Here is a 19731-nt window from a genome sequence, read left to right as displayed (position 1 = left end):
CTTAAAAAAAAAGAAAAAGCAAAAGCATTTTAAAAAAAAAAAAACGCGTCGTCGGTAGAGTTCGTTGGATTTGAAACGAACGGCCATATTCGCGGGCCCACACACGGTTCTTCCCCATGAGCCACATACGTAACTGACTTTACTGCACAAAATAGTTTCTTATACTAATAATAATGAATAATTAATTAATAAACCCAAAAGGAAATTCCTTCCGTCTCGGTCTCACGATACGAACTCCCCCAGAAAAGAAAAAGAGAAGATTAATTATTTTAATCCCGATAAATAATTAATTAATTTTGCGTGAGAAGAAAAACACTCCCCTGCACATTGCTTTCTCCATCTGCGCATCGCTCCTTTTCCCTCCTCGTCATCTTCACCACCGCGATTTCGCATTCCCTTCGTCCGGCCGGTCTCCTCCTCCGCCTCCGAGAGCCACTCCGGCGGCCGGAACCGATCGGAGCTCGCCGCGAGCGGCGGCGGCGGAGCGAGCGCGCGAGCGCAAGGCGGGAGGCCTCGATCCGTTCGTCTTGGTGGCGCGAGCCGAGGAGCGGAGGAGCCCGCAGAGGAGTGACGAAGAAGCCATCGCTTCATTTTCTCTGCTCCTCCTTTCTTCCTTTTCGCTGTGCGGATTCCTCTCTCGTCAATCCAATCCAAGTCGCTGCTGCTCCGATCATCGGTGCTTTCAGTCGGTTTCAGTTGATTAGCTTCTCGCGGCGGCGGCGGTGGAAGCGGCGGTTTCTTGGGGAAGTTGGCGGTGAGGAGAGGAGATCTTTTTTGGTTCGAGAGCGAGGGAGAATGGGACTGACGTCGGGAGTTTTCATGGGGACCGTGGTCGGCGTCGCGCTGATGTTCGGATGGAGTTACGTGATGCGGCGCCGCAGCGCCAAGCGCATTGCCAAGGTAAGCGCCGCCAGATTTTTATCGCGGCCGTCGACTCGATGCGTTGCTTTGTTGGACTTGATTTGGAATGCGAGATGGAAGTTGGATTTTTGTTTTGTCAGTGACTGATTCGATGACGGTTTGAGCACGTCAGAGTTGGCAGTCCATTAATGCTTGCTTTGTTGAACTTAATGAAATGCTAGACGGAAGTTGGAATAAGAATGTAGTTTTAAGTATGGAATATCGAGATTGAGGGGCAGTGTTGTGCGCAATTGATACGTCCTACACAGCTTTTGCCGAATCCTAAGTGATAATCTGAAGCAAAAGTATTCATGGGCTACTAAATTCGCAGTTCCTCGCGATGTCACGCATCGGAAAATAGAATCAATCACCTGATTTGCCTGGATATCAAGCACAGGAAAATTGCAGTCTTCCACAAGCTTCAGCTGTTGGTGCATTGTGGCATTCTACTATTTAATTTATGCCAAAGTGCATCACCATTTGTGATAGATGCTGAAGCTTCGCTGACTATGCCTTTTTTTATTGATTAAGCCAGATTTTTCTTAGTTATTGATTGTGCTTTACTGTTCTTTCTTTCACAGGCTATGGATATCAAACTACTGGGTTGTCTTGATCGAAATGACTTAAAGAAGATTTGCGGTGATAACTTTCCTGAATGGATATCTTTTCCAGAATTTGAGCAGGTTGGTTTTCACTTCTCACGCATCTCCACATTGTTCTTCAACTTGACAAAATGTATGTAATTCTTTCTTTACATTAATCCACAGATTCCTCTGTTGGTTCTTTCTGTTACCTATGTCTACATATGTTATTATCACATAATCATGTAGAAGATGGTGACCGGAGAAAAACTTTTGGAACATTTCGAACACATTCGTAGTTACCAGTTGAACAATTATGCAATGCTTGGCTAGTCAATGCCCTGGTGGATAAGTACATATTTGTTTAGATTTGCGAATGTTGATGAAGTTACTTGTTACTGCTAGGAATATATAGCTCTGAATCTGAATTGAACCTCTTCAATATGGTATTTGTAGAGAAGCAAACTCATTCAATATTCTTGCTCTTTTTTATACTTGGCTCTCCATTATAATATGGTGCATCTGCCTTCTTTTTAATAGGCTAAATGGCTAAACAAGCAACTCAGCAAACTGTGGCCATATGTTGCAGAGGTAATGTGCTTTATTTCTTTGCCTTCACTGATATGAAAGTTACTAAAACCTTCATTCTCTGTCCATTCCTGGTAAATACGATTTTTGGAGTTGTTACTTTGCAGCACAAGCCTGAGATGCTTTAACAGTCAATATGATCTTTATCAATGCAACCTTTGTCAGCCAGTGACAAGAACAAAGCCAGCTTGGTTTGAGTGTGTAAACTGTTTGCTTATGTTTTCTCACAGTGGTTGTTTTTTCCTTTTTCTCCCCTTATTTACTGATTCTTAGATATGTTGTCAAGACAGAAAGTTTTACTTATAAGCCATCAAAAACTCCCTATCAGCATGCTTCTGATGGCGTCTGTCCCCTTGCAGATTAGTTATATGTTGTAATTCACAATTTTCTCTGACTGAAGCTTCATTTTTTAACCTTGAATCCAGATCTAGATTGTTTGCTCAATAAACAGTTTGAATCATGACTGCACAATATTGGAATTGATTTCTAAATAGGTTTGGTATGCATGTTGTGCATATTTTGCCTTTCGAAGGATTAATCCTACTAGAAGAGGGGGAGAATGATATGGGAGGGAACTGACCCCTGAATTGAGGGCAAGGGGTCGATAACAGAGAATAGCTGAGTGATTATTTCACAGCCTAATTTTACAAGTTCTTTATTAGAAATTCTTGTCTTTGTTCTTAGGCTGCAACAGCAGTGATTAAGGAATCTGTTGAACCATTATTGGAAGAGTATCGACCTCCAGGAATAACTTCACTGAAGTTCAGCAAGCTGTCTCTTGGAACCGTGGCACCAAAAATAGAAGGTATGAATCAACAAATATATGGTGTCCTTTCTCTGTACTTTTTATTTACTTAGGTTTGCTGCTCTCAGCCATGACATAAAGCTGCAGCTATGATAATTTCTTGTGCATAATGTGTGGAGATTCAGCTCCTGGTCATTATAAAATTTATGACATAGCCTATATAATTGTATGAGATATTAGTAATTCATGTTGATTGTAATTTCTTGTAATTCCTTATCTTCATTTCCTTGTATATGTTCTTTTTGGGGTGCATTATTGCACACTTTTCTTTTACTTGTAAATTGAAAAAATGTAGGTATACGCATTCAGAGACTTAAAGAAGGTCAAATTACTATGGATATTGACTTTCGATGGGGAGGAGATCCCAGCATTGTCTTACAAGTACAAACTGCACTTGGAGCATCAATACCCATTCAGGTTGGTGTGGCGTGATTATTGTTATCTAATGATAATAATACTTTAGTGACAGTATTTTCTGTCATTTTGTGCTGTCAATTCTTCCTCACAGCTCTTAATTTCTGAAAAAGAATTGGTTCAGTACAATTAATTTGGGAAAATACTGATTGCTCCAGTTAAAGGATCTTCAAGTTTTCACTGTTGTTCGTGTTATCTTCCAATTGGCTGATGAGATCCCATGTATTTCTGCTGTTGTTGCTGCCCTACTTTCTGAGGTACATATCTTCCTTGAAAATATCCATTATTTCGAGTATTCATTAAAGTTGGTGTCTATTGGAATAGTTGGTTTTGGTGAAACATTATTCCTTTACTTTATATGTTGTTTGTTCCCCTTTCTTAATTTTCCCTTCATGTTAGTGTACTGGGCATTAATAATATCTACATTGGAGGGAACTGTTCATTTTGTATAGAAAGACTTTGCTAGTAATTATTTGTCAAAGTCACTAACTATTCTGTGCAACTTACCAGCCAGAGCCGAAAATCGATTATACCCTGAAAGCAGTTGGTGGAAGCCTGACAGCCATTCCTGGACTTTCAGACATGATAGATGTGAGTTTTGTCACAAGAGAACTCTAAATTGCTATTGATTTTTCTCAAAGGTTGACTTCTGGTAATATCATGCAAATGGTAGGATACGGTGAATTCCATTGTGACAGATACACTTCAATGGCCCCACAGGATTGTTGTTCCGCTAGGTGGTATACCTGTAGATACAAGGTAAAATAGCTATACCTGCCTTCTCATTTTGGTCTTTAGATTGAGAGTATATATATTTACTTAAAATTTGATCAGATGGCTTACTGTTACATTTGACTGACTTTTAAATTACAGGAGAGAGGTTACATGCTGATGAATAAATTTTTAATTTTATGAGGTTGTAACATTTTTTGATGAGTGAAGAGAGACCTAACTCTTTCCTTTTTGCAGTGTATTCCGTCCTCTTTGTGTGAGGAATTCTTCAATGAAGCATTTTACATATCAGTTTATCAAAAGAGAAAAAAGGGCTGTCTACATATCAAAGCTGAAGATAATGTGCATCATATCAGACACTAGTATTAGCTGTTATGACCGTTCATGGGGGGTTGTGATATTTTAGCTATGTTATTGACATACATTTACAGGGCAATTGAGTGAATTAGAAATTGCTATATCACATGATAGATGCCATTTAGCCTGAGTTTGTCCTCACTGGATGCTGATTTCGGAGGAATAAGTGACTGTAGTAGCTTGTGCATTTTGCTTATAAAAGACAAATTATCACTAGCCTTTTCTATCTCCAGCATTTGTTTTCTTGAAGATACTTTTCACTGATTTGCTCCTTAGATGTGTACAGATTAATGCTCTTTGGTCTTGTTTTGATGCTTAATGTTATACTTTGTGGCTGCAAGGTTTTTCTTTTCATCTTGGTAGTCTTGGTTACTCAACAGTGTTACTTGGTTGAGTCGATGGCTGTGGTTTGATGTTATGTGGAAGTTAAAACGTGGCCAAACCCTACAAATTTCTTATTAAAATTAAATGATTTCATTATAAAGTTTTGTTTATTATGCTGCACGAGGCAAAGTTCTCTTTTCCGTACTCTAGTTTCTTCATGACAACATCCTATTAGGGAAAAAAACTCTAAATAAGTTAGAATTGATTTGATGCTACTCTGTCTGCTACATTTGTTTTCTTAGATATCCTGGTTTGAACATTGCCCTTTTTATGATGCAGTGAATTAGAACTGAAGCCACAGGGCAGGCTTAGATTAACGGTAGTTAAAGCAAATGATTTGAAGAACATGGAGATGATTGGAACATCTGACCCGTACGCAGTTGTTCACATCCGGCCTCTTTTCAAGTTTAAAACACAGGTTATTGATGACAACCTGAATCCAGTTTGGGATCAAACTTTCAATCTGATTGTTGAAGACAAGGAGACGCAGTCACTAATCATTGAGGTTCTGAATTGTTTTCTTAGTCTCTTTTTGGTTTTCAGTTCATATTCTCTCCTTTTTCAGAGACTTTTACGTTTGCTAGAAATTTATCAAAAAGATCGTTTTTCCTTCTTAAATAGCACTAGGTGGTGGCTTGCTTGCTAATAAACATGGAATCATAGCTAGTGAACCAATTTTTGGCTCACTGTTATGTTGAGGAACCTGTTTCAGATCCATAGATAGATGCAGACGTGGAGACACAAATCTTATTGTGCTCACGGATTCCCCAAACAGGTTCTTGATGAGGACATTGGCCAAGACAAACGGTTGGGAATTGTAAAATTGCCCTTGATTGGGCTGGAAGCTGAGACTGAGACAGAGGTCAATTTGAGATTGCTTCCATTACTTGATATGCTGAAAACCATAGACAAGAAGGACAGGGGGACTGTTACCCTCAAGGTAATGTTTGTATCTTATGAATTCAGCTATAAAGATACTTCAGCACGAAACAGGGATGGGTCTAGATCCCCCACTGATTTTTGTAAGGAGCATGTATTTATTTTATGTTTTCAAGAGAATTTCGTATCGTGCCATAGAAAATTTCTGAAAACAAAAACTTAATCAAGGTTATTACTCACTAGTATTTCCATCTTGCCACCATGTTTAAGAATTGCAGCAGATAAGTAAAGATTTAATTTCTATACATCAATAAAATCTTTTCAATATTGCTTGAAAATGTAATTTTCAAGCACAAAAGATCAAGTTTTTATTAGAGCCACTGCTAATGTCGAACATAATTACAACAAGACAATTAGGGGGTGCATGACAAATTGTAATTTCTGTTCCAGAAACAATTTTTCTATTCCAGACTTATTTCTGGAATAGAAATCCATCTGATTAACCTATTCCATTTTTCTATTTCTGAAATAAATTCTTGTTCTAGAAATAGGTTTGGAATAGAAATCAGAAATATAAATTTTTTACTTCTCTATTTCTGAGAAATAAAAATTCTTCTCATCGTTTGTCAACCAGTCTTTCATCCATCACCATCGACCACCGTCCGTTAGCGGCTGATGGCCGGCGACGGCAATAGCTGCTGATGGTCGCGCCGCCGGTCCACCGCTGTCGAAAAAAAAAAAAAAAATTGTATCGTTATCAAACGGTTATTTTTTTCGTAGAAATTCTTCTAGAGATAGAAATAGAAAAATATATTTCTCTTCCATAACTTATTTCTGGAACATAATGGTTATCATTCACCTCCTTAATATCATATACACATGCTACTCATCCAACAATGAAAGTGCAAATTTCTTTTTTCCACTTGTGGTAGACCTAAAATTTCCTTTTAAATTTCTATTTGGTGAACTTTCCCACTGTATAAAGTTTCTGCATCCATCAGAGCATAGAAGTGGAAGCTCTAGTGCTTATTTTTATTTGTTGTCATCTATTGAGTTTTTCCATTTGTTGGTGCTTTAAGATGTTTCTCTTTTTCTCTTTTTTCAATTGATGCTGAAGCCATAATTTCTTGCATAACCCTTCTTGAAGGTAACGTTGAGTTGTATTTGACTTTTAATCTTCTCTTTTATGCCGGTTCGGACTTTCAGGTTTTATATCACGAATTCAACAAGGAGGAACAGTTAGCAGCTCTAGAAGAAGAGAAGCAGATCTTGGAAGCAAGAAAGAAGCTGAAAGAGGATGGAGTCATTGGAAGTGCAATGGATGCGCTTGATGGAGCAGCATCCTTTGTTGGATCCGGGGTGGGGATGGTCGGTACTGGCATTGGTGCTGGAGTTGGACTCGTTGGGAGCGGCATTGGTGCTGGAGCGGGGCTCGTTGGGAGTGGACTAGGAGCCGTCGGAAGTGGCCTAAGCAAAGCAGGCAAGTTCATGGGGCGAAGCCTTACGGGACACTCAAGCTCGTTCTCGGGCTCGAGCAGGAGGCATGACAGCTCGACCCCAGTGAATAGTACTCCAGAACACGGCGGTTCTCTGCCCCCGCAATAACCATAGGGCTGCCACCGAAGAATGTGATTTCATGTGGCGGCTTTTGCAAATCAATGGTCAGTTCGAGCTTTGCTTCTTGCTCTGTTGCTATGTTATTGAAGTGAAAAGGGAACCATCTTCAATTTTTCGTTTCTCTTGTGATGAATCGTGCAGGTGAATGGATGGAGGGGGTAGTTTTGGTTCTCGCCCTTGGTATCAGGGCTTTGCTTATACCGCATGTACGTGAGTTTTATCCATGACTGGACAATATGCTGCTTTGCTCACTTGCTGCTAGCTGCTGCAATGTTTTCCACGATACCCTTGTTTTCATGGAGGATGTTCCGAGCCGGCCGCTTGCTGGCTTGCTGAATTGTGTCATTGTGACGCAGGTGTGATGTCACATTTATTTAGGGTGTGTTTGTTCTGTAAAATATAAATTTGTGAGATGATTTTCCAAAATTTATCAAATTTTGTTAGCTGAAAAAGGCATAGACAGTAAAAAAAAAAAGATTAGGATAAAAAAAAAAGGACCATACTTAAGTTGAAGAAAACAAGTTCTCCATCCTAGAAAACATAAAATTTATTCCTATTTTCGTCTCTCTTTTGCATCTTTTTTGGATTGCATTATTTTCAATAATATAAAAATATAAAATTTATACTTCATATATAAAAAATATCTCCCCGTTCCTCTATCATCTTAGCATCTTACATGAGAATAAATTATAATTATAATATAAAAAGTGACTTCTTGAAAGTGAAATCTGAATATTATAACTGAATAAATCATCAGATAATCGAAAATCTTGATCATTGTAATTCAAAAATGATTTACACTAAAAATACTTTCCTCCGTCAATTTTTTTTTTCTTTTTCTGGCGAAACAAACCCATCCTTTACCGATATAACTTTGCGATTTGCGTGCTAGTGAATTGAATCCGAGAAAGGAGGGAGGCCAAATCCCTGCAACTCTGACAATTAGTATAAAAAATTGAAAACCCTTGATTTTCCTCTCTTTTACTTTCTTTTTTTTTTTTGACATTCATAAGGAGAAAGGGGGGATCTCTCTCACGCAATGCTTCGCTCGAGAAAGGCAGCCTCGTTGAACGAGCACACCGCAAGCCGCCTTTTTTTTTTTTGTTCTCTTTTTCGATTGCTAAATTTGAATGCTTCAAGGTATCTTTGGGACCGCGGGAAGTGGATATTCCCGGACCCGTGAAGTGATTTGCTAGCTCGAAATGGTGAGAGGGACTGTTTTGCACTTAATGATATAGTAACCGATCTGGTGTCGTAAGTTGAATCGGTTTTTTTTATTATTGAGTGAATTGAATACACGAGTTGACACTTTACTCTTTTTTTATGTGCATCTTTTATATGTTAATCAAATTAATATCTTATTCATTTTATAATATATGAATAAAGTCACTTCTCTATATATGTTGGTCAATTAAGATCTTATTCATTTATAATATATGAATGAAGTCACTTCTTTCTCTCTCTCGATAAGCAAACGTCTTTTTTTTTGGGGAGGAGGAGATCTCTGCCCTCTCACTATGTCCTTTTGCTCCTTTTTCTGTTCAGACCCTGCACTTTTTTTTAACCTGGTCATCGAGAAAAGTCTTGCCTTTCGCTTTATCTATACTCTAGATTCTTTTTCACCAAGTGCAGAAGTCAATGAAGCATGGTGCAGCCACTTGCTATATGTAGATATATTCCACAAAGTTCGGAAGTCAATGAAGCATAGTGCCGCCACTTTCAATATATACATATATATATGTATATATATTATATTTGCCGTCTTAAGCGACACTTAAGTATTAAGATCGCCTACCTTTTATTGGCTTTTTATATCACGTGGCCTTTCTGTAATCGCTTTTTTATTTTTTGGTAAATCTTATACTTTCTCTGAATGTTTTAATCATGGGTGGGGCTAGTAAAGACTACCGGCTCTTACCATCTAGCCTTAGCTTAGCTCAGCCCGCTTATCTGAACCGCTCATAAAGCAAATGATAATCATTATGGTTGGAAATTAATTTCTGAAATAAAAATAAGTTTCTCTATGTCTATTCTTAAATGAGTTTCTAAACAAAAATACACGTTTCATAATGATACAAAATTTTTATTTCGGAAATATAAATTATTTTAATAATGAAAAAAAAATTCCTCCCTAGTGGCAATGGACAGCAAGGAGTAGCTGGTGGGTGAAAAAAAAATGTTAGAATATTTAAATAATAACCCACATATTTATTTAACAGTTTAAACTTTTAAAATAATCCACAGTAGTCTTATAAAATCTCACATTTCTCTCCTCTCTACATTCAACCAAACACTCTTAATCACTACTCTTGACTTCCCATGGCCTCTTGCCCCCAAAACTACAGCCATCCCCTACCCCTCCACCGCCGTCCCCCACCATGCATCCTCCTCCTTCGAGACCCCCACCATTTCTCCCTCCTCAACCGCCCCCTCCCCGACAACTTCCACTTCCTCAAAATGTGGGAGTCGCCGCTCCCCTTCGACGACTTCCTCTCCTCCGCCGATGCCCGCTCTGTCGAGGCGATCCTCACCTCTGGCCTGGCTCCCGTCACCGCTGACATGCTTCGTCGGCTCCCGGGGGTTCACCTCGTTGTCAATGCTAGTGTGGGCCTCAACCACATCAACCTAGCCGAATGTTGGAGGCGAGGGATTGCAGTCACCAGCGCGGGGGACACGGAGTCGGAGGAGGTGGCGGACTTGGCAGTCGGGCTATTGATCGACGTCCTGAGGAAGGTCTCGGCGAGCGACCAGTCCGTGAGGCGCGGATTGTGGAGTAGTGAGGGAGCATTTGCCCTCGGATCAAAGGTTTTGGTGCTTGCTCAATCTACTTATCTGTCTCTAACGATTTCCGTCATTAATAGCTTTTTGGATAACTATTTAGCGATCATTGAGAGGAGAATTAAGTACAATTAAGCTTTAATTGAATGTGCACGAGTCACAAATTTTAGTAATCGATAATTTTATATGTTAAAGCTTCGGACTCTAGACTATAGATAGATTGATGATCTCTTTGAGGTAAACATGATCATTTGACGACGGTGCGACGTGCTTTGTATCGATCGATTTCTGGAGAGTTAGAATATTTAAGTTGAATATTTAAATATTCTAACATGGAGAAAGAATCGTTGAATAGGACAAGCATGATTTTCACTAGTTTCTTCATGTAGAAGTGTTTTATAAGTTATTCAACTATCAATTGGTCTGATCATGCGGGAATGTTTGATGAGAAAAAGCTATGATTGGTACGAAGGGTCTACCTTCTAGTTATTACGGGCCACGGACATCTCGTGGGGGGTAGCACCAGTAATTTAAGGTGTAAAGACCATGTCTAGATGCATAAAATGATTTTTCGCGGAAAGATTGAATTGAGTTATTTTTCTTCGTTATACTCTTAACACATTCAACTTCCTAAAATTTTTAATTTTCAATCCATCTAGTGTTCGCATGTCTAATTATAACGATGGATAAGATGAGTTCGGTCTGATTATGTTGTTCGACAGAATAATATGGTCTTGAGCATTCCCTTGCTTGGCTAGTGCCATCACTGATTTCGTTATCAGATGTTGTAATATGGGTCGCTCCATGTTTACAGCCATGGTGTAAAGTATCCTGTAGGGATGGATTTGAAATTACGAATGTTGTGTCTTCTCTTGAATATGTCTATGCCGATGGATTTGACCGCGAAGCACGCCTGGACAATCGATGTAGGGTCAGTAACGAATGCGGCATAACATAAGGCCCTTTAAACCGGCTGCCTTAACTCATGCTTGCGTAAATTTCTGTCACTAGGGAGGTGTAGACGTAGAATGGCACCTCGTCATTTATTTCCATAATTCAAGGAGAAAGTCATTCCTAGAGGTGTTAAAATGGGTCTATAACCCATTTTTGGACTTGTATTTTATCTATATGGGTCGTATATGAGTCAGAAACTTTTAAAAACCCAATAAAATTGGATCCAAAAAGTGAGTCTGATTTAAATGAGTCAAATATAGATCAAAACTTGTGACCCGTTTTTGACCCATCTAAAATATCAAGTGGGTCAAAATCCATTTCAAGTTTCCAACCCAAGCCTCACACTTTCTTTCCCTCTTTAACTTTATAAAAATGTTTTTTTTTTATAAAAATCGAACGAATTTGGCAAGATCATTGACGGCGTCGGGCGAGCTCGATCTCACCAACGATAGGCGAGTCTCAAGCTCACCTGTGGCCGGCAATCAACTGAAGAAGAAGAAAAAGAAAAGAAAAAGAAAAAAAAATAATTAAAAATTATTTTTAAAATAAAAATAATTAAAATTTCTATTTTTTAAAAAATAATTAAAAATTCAATTTAAAAAAATCATTAAATTTGTCCATTAAATTTGTATTATACGAAAGTGTTTTAGCAATACCATTTTTTAAAAAATATTATAAAAGATAAGCTTTTTACATTTAGTTAAGGGTTTTTCACTTTTTTATTTTATTTACTATTTTTTATTATTTAAATTACTTTTTAAATTTTGATGTGAAGTTTTTATTCAAGTAACATATATGTGAAGAGTTTAAAGTGAATTAAATTGGTGGGAGTGGATTAACCTAGATTGAGTTAAATATTAATGTATTTTGATAATATGAATTGGGCTAGATATGGGTCGGTTATGGGTTATTAAATTTATATTGCATGAAAATGGACTGAAACGGGTTAAATGAGTCAAATATGAGTCACTCTATTTTTTACTCAACCCACTCATTTGATGGCCCTAGTCATTTCATTTTATACGACTTGATATTATAGTCTTAGTTATACCTGAAGTGTAAATAATATCTTCTCTACTGGTGGTGGTAATTTCACTTGCAGCTGGGAGGCAAGAGAGTCGGAATTGTTGGATTGGGAAGGATTGGCTTGAAAGTTGCTAAGAGGGTTGAGGCCTTTGGACGCGCCATTTCATACAACTCGAGGGAGAAGAAGCCACAAATTTCGTACCCCTTCTATTCCAATGTTCGTGATCTCGCCGCCAACAGCGATGCCCTCGTAATCTGTTGTGGCCTGACCGAGCAAACCCACCACATGGTCGATAGGGAAGTGCTATTAGCTCTGGGGAAGGAAGGTGTGATTGTCAACATCGGGCGTGGACCGATTATTGATGAGAAGGAAATGGTGCAACTTCTAGTCCAGGGACAGCTCGGAGGCGCCGGGTTAGATGTGTTTGAGAATGAGCCTGATGTTCCTGAGGAGCTCCTTGGTCTTGATAATGTCGTATTGTCCCCACATGTGGCGGATTTTACCCCGGAAACAGTATCGAATTTGTGTGATCTCATCGTCGGGAACTTGGAAGCTTTCTTCTCAAATAAGCCCTTGTTTTCTCCTGTATTGGATGAGTGAACCGACCGCTCTGTTAGTCTATATTGGGCTCATATTACCACTATTGAAATAGATTCAGTTGGCCTTGCCTGAAGTGTTGGAGATATGATTTGATTCTGATTATTCTAAATGGGCTAATTGATTCAATTAATCCGTAAGATTGGATATTCGGATAGAACAATAGGAAACAATATTTTGAATATTTTTTCCTATTGTTTAGTTTTCTTGCATTATAAATGTGTGTAATACATATACAAAGATATTACAAATGCAATTTCCTCCATTTCCTTTCATTTTCTATCATGATATGAGAGCTTCCTTTCTTGGCCTAGTTTCCACAAAAGAATTTCTAGAATTGCCTCCATCTCTAGTTTCTAATTTGATGTTGCATCCCTTCATTTGCAGAACAAATTCAGCACCTTGGTAGAAATTCCAACCTCACGATACCATGCAAAAGATCATAATCAAAGTACGAGTTCTTGTGGCCCGATCACAAAATGAGATCTCCAAACAGATCGATCTGAACCAAGTCGAGCATGTAAGAGTTTTTCTAATTGTAGACTAAATTAATTGATATTGTAATTTACTGTTTTTACGGTTACCGTAAAACAGGGTTAGTCTAAGGTGAGATAGAAGGTTTCTTAATTAGTCTAATATGAGCTAGCTAGTGTGGGCCGAGTTGAGCGGCCGTAATGAGAGCACCTTTGGCTGGAAACTCATAAATAGTGCTCAAGTATCTCCTCTAACCCTAATTCTCACATGTATCCTCACCTAAGGGCGTTTACCTAACGCTAAACGTGAGGGGGGGCCGCCTCATTGAGCCAGTGATACAGAGGGCAATAGAAGAGAATGACTTGATGCGTTGATCCCCTTGATATATGTGGGTAATCCTTTTTATGCTTCTGCTTTATGTTCGATGGATCCCAAAATAGGTGCGTTAATCTTTCTACTCAATTATGCATGTTCTTGTTCTGGTTATGGAGATCTTGGGGTTGCGCAATTTGCGTCCAACATGTGGTATCAGAGCCACTATAATCCTAGAACTTGAATGCAATTGGTTTTGCCCTAATTTGTACGGATTGAGCTGATGAGAAACAGTAAAGGTTATGAAACTTTTGTTGCTCAAGCATACTCCTTGACACGCTAATAATCTTTGAATGATGGACGTCTTAAGAACTCGTGACCAAACTGATTATACTGATTAACATATCTCATATATGTTGTATGTGGGTAATGCATGTCGATTAAGTTATTGCATATTGTACATGAACTCATATGGTCACTTGTTAATGTCTATCAAGTTGAATATTTTTATGGTTAAGGAATATGACAATATTTATGCATAGCAATAGTATCTACTGTTATAGTTTAGATATTTAGTTTTGTGGTTTGACTCAATTTATAGGCCATTGGTTAAAGTAATGATATTTTTTACCTAAAATTGATTAATAAATCAGTTGTTGGCCTTGGAGTCATTTTTGCCTTATGAACTCATGAGTGATAATGGATCAGCTGTCAAGCTTGTCGATTTGGTGTACCATGTATTACTATTGATGTTAATTTGTGAGAGATATTATAGATCAGTATTCTTTTTATGTTGTTCTGGTAATATGTAATTGGGGTGCATAAGAGATGTTTTATTCTCTGTTATGAGAAGTTTCTTATGTTACTGTAATCAATGGTCTCATTGGAATCTGTCTTTCAGGTTCGCTGTATATATATTTATATATATATGATTAATTTTATTAATGAATAAAATAATGTAATTAGCATGATATGTGATTTTGGTGATATGCTACCCTATCACTAAAATTAAAATCACATGTATATGGTATAGTGTAGTGGAGGAGTGATTGATTCTAGTGATTCGTATGCCCAAAGGTGATGAATTCACGAAGAATTGAAATATATTCTCATAACCGCTATCATGTGGGGAGTGTACAACTGCATGTCATGTATTCTGCCCAAAGGTGATTATATGATTTGCGTGTAACTCTCTGGATGTATACTTGTATGTCAAGTTACACAGTGCTCACATGATGCTAATTATATACATTGTTTGGTTTTCAGTCACATTTTCTGTAATTAATAACTTCATTATTATTGAGGTTTTTACTGCTTCAAATTTTAAGTAGTGGCCATGAGTATTTTGGCAAGTATGACAATGCAAAATAGCTTAAAGGGTCATTTGTCAAATACTTGGTCTAGGATGGTAATTTAATTACTATACCTGAAAATTCTGACAAAAAGATTTAGTCGAAAGGCATAATGCATCATATTGAACATGGTGATGAGTATGATTAGTAAGACTAATTTATCTGGTCTTTTATGAGTTGATATTAGGGATAAGTGTTCCGAAGTCCTACAACTTGTCACGAAAGTGCATTTCAGTCCTAAAACTTGCAAAAAGTGCATTTAAGTCCTAAAACTTGTCAAAGCTTTGTTTCAAATGAGTCCTAAAATCGACGCCGTTAGCATTTTCCGTTAAAAATGCTGACGTGGCATTTAAATAATTTTTATTTTCCACGTGGATTTTTTTAATAATTTTTATTCATTTTTAAAAAAATTAAATTTAAAAACTAAAAACTTAAATTTATTCTTATCTTATTTTCAACAAAAACTAAAAAGGAAAGTTAAAAAAAAAAATTATTTTTAAAATTGTTAAAAAAAAAAATTCAGCGGGCTCCTCTCCCCCCGCCGCCGCCGCCGCCGCCCATCGCCGGAGGGCCGGGCGACGGTCGCCGGCCACAGGCGGGGTGGCCGGGCCTCGCCGGCCCCGGGCGGCGCGGCGGCGACCGTCGCCCGCCACAGGCGAGGCCTCGTCGGCCCTCGCTCGGGCCGGCGAGGATCGCGGATCGGGCGAGCCTCGCCGGCCCCGGCGAGGGCCGACGAGGCCTCGCCCGTGGGGCGGCGGTCGCCGGCCCCCGCGAGGGCCGGCAACGATTCGCCCAGGGGGCGCGGCCACCGGCCCCGCGAGGGCGGCGGGCCCGGATCGGGGCACCCTCGCTGCGCCGGTGCCCCGATCTGGCGATCCTCGCCGGCCCGGCGAGGGCCGACGAGGCCTCGCCCGGGCGGGCGACGGTCGCCGGCGCTCGCTGGGGCCGGCGAGGCCCGGCCACCCCGCCAGGGCCGGCGGCCGTCGCCCGGCCCCTCCGGCGATGGGCGGCGGCGGCGGTGGGGGGAGGAGCCCGCTGAATTTTTTTTTTTTAACAATTTTAAAAATAATTTTTTTAACTTTCCTTTTAGTTTTTGTTGAAAATAAGATAAGAATAAATTTAAGTTTTTAGTTTTAAATTTAATTTTTTTAAAATGAATAAAAAATTATTAAAAAAAAATCCACGTGAAAAAAAAAAATTATTTAAAATGCCACGTCAGCATTTTTAATGGAAAATGCTAACGATTTTAGGCGTCATTTGACAAGTTTAGGCACTTAAATGCACTTTTCATTTGAAACAATTTGACAAGTTTTAGGACTTAAATGCACTTTTGCAAAAGATGTCTCTTATCAAAATCCTGATATTATGAAAGCAACTTTTTCATATACAAAAGGTGTCTTTTATCAAAGTTGTTTCATAAACTTCTTTTGAATTATAGACTGAACATAAATTACTTGAATCATATGAAATTTAGAGGTGTTATGCAAAAGTGAGGTTATCTAATCTAATATTAAGTGCATTGGAATTCAAATCCACTCGGAATTATTTTGTATCTTATCTAGATTGTTAAAGGGGTATTGATTTTATGACCCTAAAGAAGGTACAAATATTATGGAATCACATACTCTAAAGTTTCTAAAGATTGATGTAATTGTAGAGAATAACTGCTCTCAGACTATTAAAGATAATAGTATGATGGAGGTTACTATGTTTTTGTCTTTACCTATACAGATAATTATGGAATCTCATGTACCATAGACTAAACTTGTTGAGGTTCAAGGTATTATTCTTGATATAGTTTATAATGAAATTTCTTAAACCTCTCAAGTGCAGAATGAAGTGGTCACACCTTTATTAAGGAGATTTGTTAGGGAAAGATGATCAGTTATATCATCATACTATATAGTCTATTTGTGAGAGCATGATTACTATATCTACTACATGATTGTTTTAGCAACTTAGATAAATGTCGTTTATTGTTCTCAATTAAGTATGCGATTAAATGCCATAAAAAAAAGAGATAATAATGTTTTCACTCTGAAAGAGGGGTGGATTATTTATAGTGAATGAATAATTATTTCTTTAAATATTCTTTCAGAGTGAACGTGGCATTGATAATTTATTTTGATATAAAGTTACGCCAAATAGATACAAAATCTATATTGTGTAACTGGATGATTTTGCAGCAGATTCAAGTAAACTTGTGTATAGACTGAAAAGTTCTAATTCATGGTCTTAAGCAAGTTTCCAGACTATATTATTAAAGTTTCATAGTGTTGTTATTTTGTTCAATTGGGAACAAAGTAATTCAATATACTACAAGGTTAGTGGGAGGAAATTTATTTTTTCGCATACTTTATGTACATAATATTTTGCTTACAAGTTGTGACCTTGAGATATCTTATATCATTTGTACTGAGGTCTGTAAGGATTATTTTCACGATATTATATTAGATTTTCTCGAAGGACATTTGCTGATTGTATATTGGAAATATTCAATATACATTATTGCAAGCCAGGAATTGCTCATATTGTTAAGGGTGATGGACTAAATCTATCACATTGTCCTTATTTAGATATTGAGAAAATCTAATTAAATGGTGTACCTTGTGTTAGTGCACTTAAAAGTATAATATATGCTCGAATTTGCACTAAACTAAATATTGTCTTTGTGACGAGACTTCTAGGCAGATATCAATCAAATTCAGGACGTGATCACTAGGTTGCTGCCAAGAAGGTTTTGAGGTACTTAAAAGGACAAGAAATTATATGTTAATTTACAGACATGTTTAATTATTGCAGTTAGTAGGGTATTTAGATGTAAATTTTGTTGTCTATTATGATGACAATAGATCAATAACATAATACATATTTATGTTAGCAGGAAATACAGTAAATAAAATTCTATGACATCTTCTATTATGTAAGCAGTGCTAGTAATATTCTTTTAGGTTGTTACTTGGGCTATTAGGTTTCGGAACCTCATTAAAGAGTTGACCGTTTTTAATTATATGGATTGACCCATATGGTTGTATTGAGATAACAAATTTGTAGTATTATTTATTTACTAAAGAGATCTCAATGGGTCTAAATATATGGTGGTCAAAATTTTTGACCAAAAGGAAACGGTACAATAAGGTGACATAATAATATAATATATTTTCACAGATGATGTGGTTGCAGATCCACTAACTAAAGGCCTACGCCCATGTGTATTTGAGTGACATGTCATTAACATGGTCCTAGGAGTATCTTTAGATACTGTTGTTTAGTGGGAGCTATTTTGACTTTACTTTGATAAAGATTTCATCTGTATTCGTTACACTTTATAACGGTTTGATATGTATCAACTTTTGCATTCAATAAAATATTTTTGAATGTATTGTTATTATGTTGAATACATATTGATAAAGTCTCAAGGGATTGTATCAACCTTGAGTGAAGGCTAGGGGCATCCGGTTATTAGCCTTGTACATATGTCTGGTGATATATAAAGAAAGGTTAACCATAAGGACAAGACATATGTGAATTCATTGAAACCATAAAGTATTCTCTAGTGGCACAAGTTTTTGTAACACCTAAGGTAAGAGAATGATGACTGACAAATCGGATCTCTCTATGAGAGATGTTATCCATTTGACACACTACCATATTGAATCTATATCAATAAAGTTGAGAACATTCGTGGCCATGGAAGGCTCTGTGTGTATACATGCAGTTACCGCCATGATTCGGTGTTTAAGATTTTATGGGATAGGATTGACTATTAAAAATTATCTCTAGACCAATGTGCACACATACAGTACGATTTCATTTAATATAGTACAAGTGGGAGAATGTAAGAGTTTTTCTAATTGTGGACTAAATTAATTGATATTGTAATTATTGCTTTTACGATTACCGTAAAACAGGACTGGTCTAAGGTGAGATAGAAGGTTTCTTAATTAGTCTAATATGGGCTGACTAGTGTGGGCCGAGTTGAGCCTGGCCCGTAATGAGAGGGACTGGCTGGAAACTCTACAAATAGTGCTCAAGTCTCTCCTCTAACCCTAATTCACACATGTATCCTCATCTAAGGGGTGTTTACCTAATGCTAAACATGAGGGGGGCTGCCTCATTGAACCAGTGATACGGAGGGCAATAGAGGAGAAGGACTTGATGCGTGAATCCCCTTGATATATGTGGATAATCCTTTTTCTGCTTCCGCTTTATGTTCGATGGATCCCAAAACAGGTGCATTAATCTTTCTACTCAATTATGCATGTTCTTGTTCTGGTTATGGAGATCTTGGGATTGCGCAATTTTCGTCCAACAGAGCAATCTCGCTGAGCATCCAATTATCTCGACATCGGCATTAGTCATCTCGACTCCTGCTCTTGTTCAACTTTCTAGGCTGGTCCAGTGGCCGCAAGCCTACTGTTTTCCAATTCCAGGCCAATGGGCAGCCGAGCCAAGTCAACCTTGGGCCCAACATAGCCCACTCGGCGGAGATACAACTTCGGGTCTCGGAGGTAAGCCCAATGGAGGTGGGCTAACTCCATTCGTCCTAGGTGCACCGGGCTGAACACCTCTGGGCCAAGCGTCGGATCCGAGTCTAGTGGATCTAGGGATGAATCCCTACTAGGGATTCCAACTCAGATTCATGCCCTCTGCCCTTCCAGTTGCAGGTGGCCGCTCGGAGATTGGCAACCCGTTTTACACATCGCCAACCGACGAGCCTGAATTGAAGATCATGAACTTGGAACTCATCAGACCAAAAAACTACATTACGAGGGCTCAGGACTTCCCACGAGCCTTGGTGACAAAGGAAAAAGACGGCTTCCTCAACAGAACCGTGGCTTTTTCCACCAACAAATTGCTTGAGTGACATTGGCACAAATGCAACCAGCTCATGTGCACATGGATCGAAAGTTGCCTAAGTTTCGAGATCACCGTCGAACTTCCACTGATCGAGGATTCAAAGACTACGTGGGATAACAT

At 38.4% G+C, this 19731-nt stretch overlaps 2 protein-coding genes across 2 annotated transcripts; both read left to right on the top strand.

The window, feature by feature from the left end:
- The first annotated feature begins 330 nt into the window (after positions 1–330).
- Positions 331–7709, top strand: LOC104444306 (synaptotagmin-5). The gene is made up of 13 exons (XM_039313181.1): positions 331–473; positions 504–900; positions 1482–1583; positions 2022–2072; positions 2754–2874; positions 3170–3291; positions 3447–3545; positions 3799–3879; positions 3962–4047; positions 5041–5266; positions 5537–5701; positions 6847–7301; positions 7399–7709. Exons 2-12 carry the CDS (start codon positions 796–798, stop codon positions 7243–7245), a joined length of 1557 nt encoding a protein of 518 aa, XP_039169115.1. The 5' UTR covers positions 331–473; positions 504–795; the 3' UTR covers positions 7246–7301; positions 7399–7709.
- A 1867-nt stretch (positions 7710–9576) lies between these two features.
- On the top strand, positions 9577–12616 carry LOC104446263 (glyoxylate/hydroxypyruvate reductase HPR3). Its single transcript, XM_010060141.3, has 2 exons — positions 9577–10062; positions 12092–12616. Exons 1-2 carry the CDS (start codon positions 9577–9579, stop codon positions 12614–12616), a joined length of 1011 nt encoding a protein of 336 aa, XP_010058443.2.
- The last annotated feature ends 7115 nt before the right edge of the window (positions 12617–19731 follow it).

The sequence above is a fragment of the Eucalyptus grandis genome, chromosome 5 (genome assembly GCF_016545825.1).
Source record: "Eucalyptus grandis isolate ANBG69807.140 chromosome 5, ASM1654582v1, whole genome shotgun sequence".
Lineage (NCBI taxonomy): Eukaryota > Viridiplantae > Streptophyta > Magnoliopsida > Myrtales > Myrtaceae > Eucalyptus > Eucalyptus grandis.
This window is presented reverse-complemented; position numbering and strand designations above follow the sequence as displayed.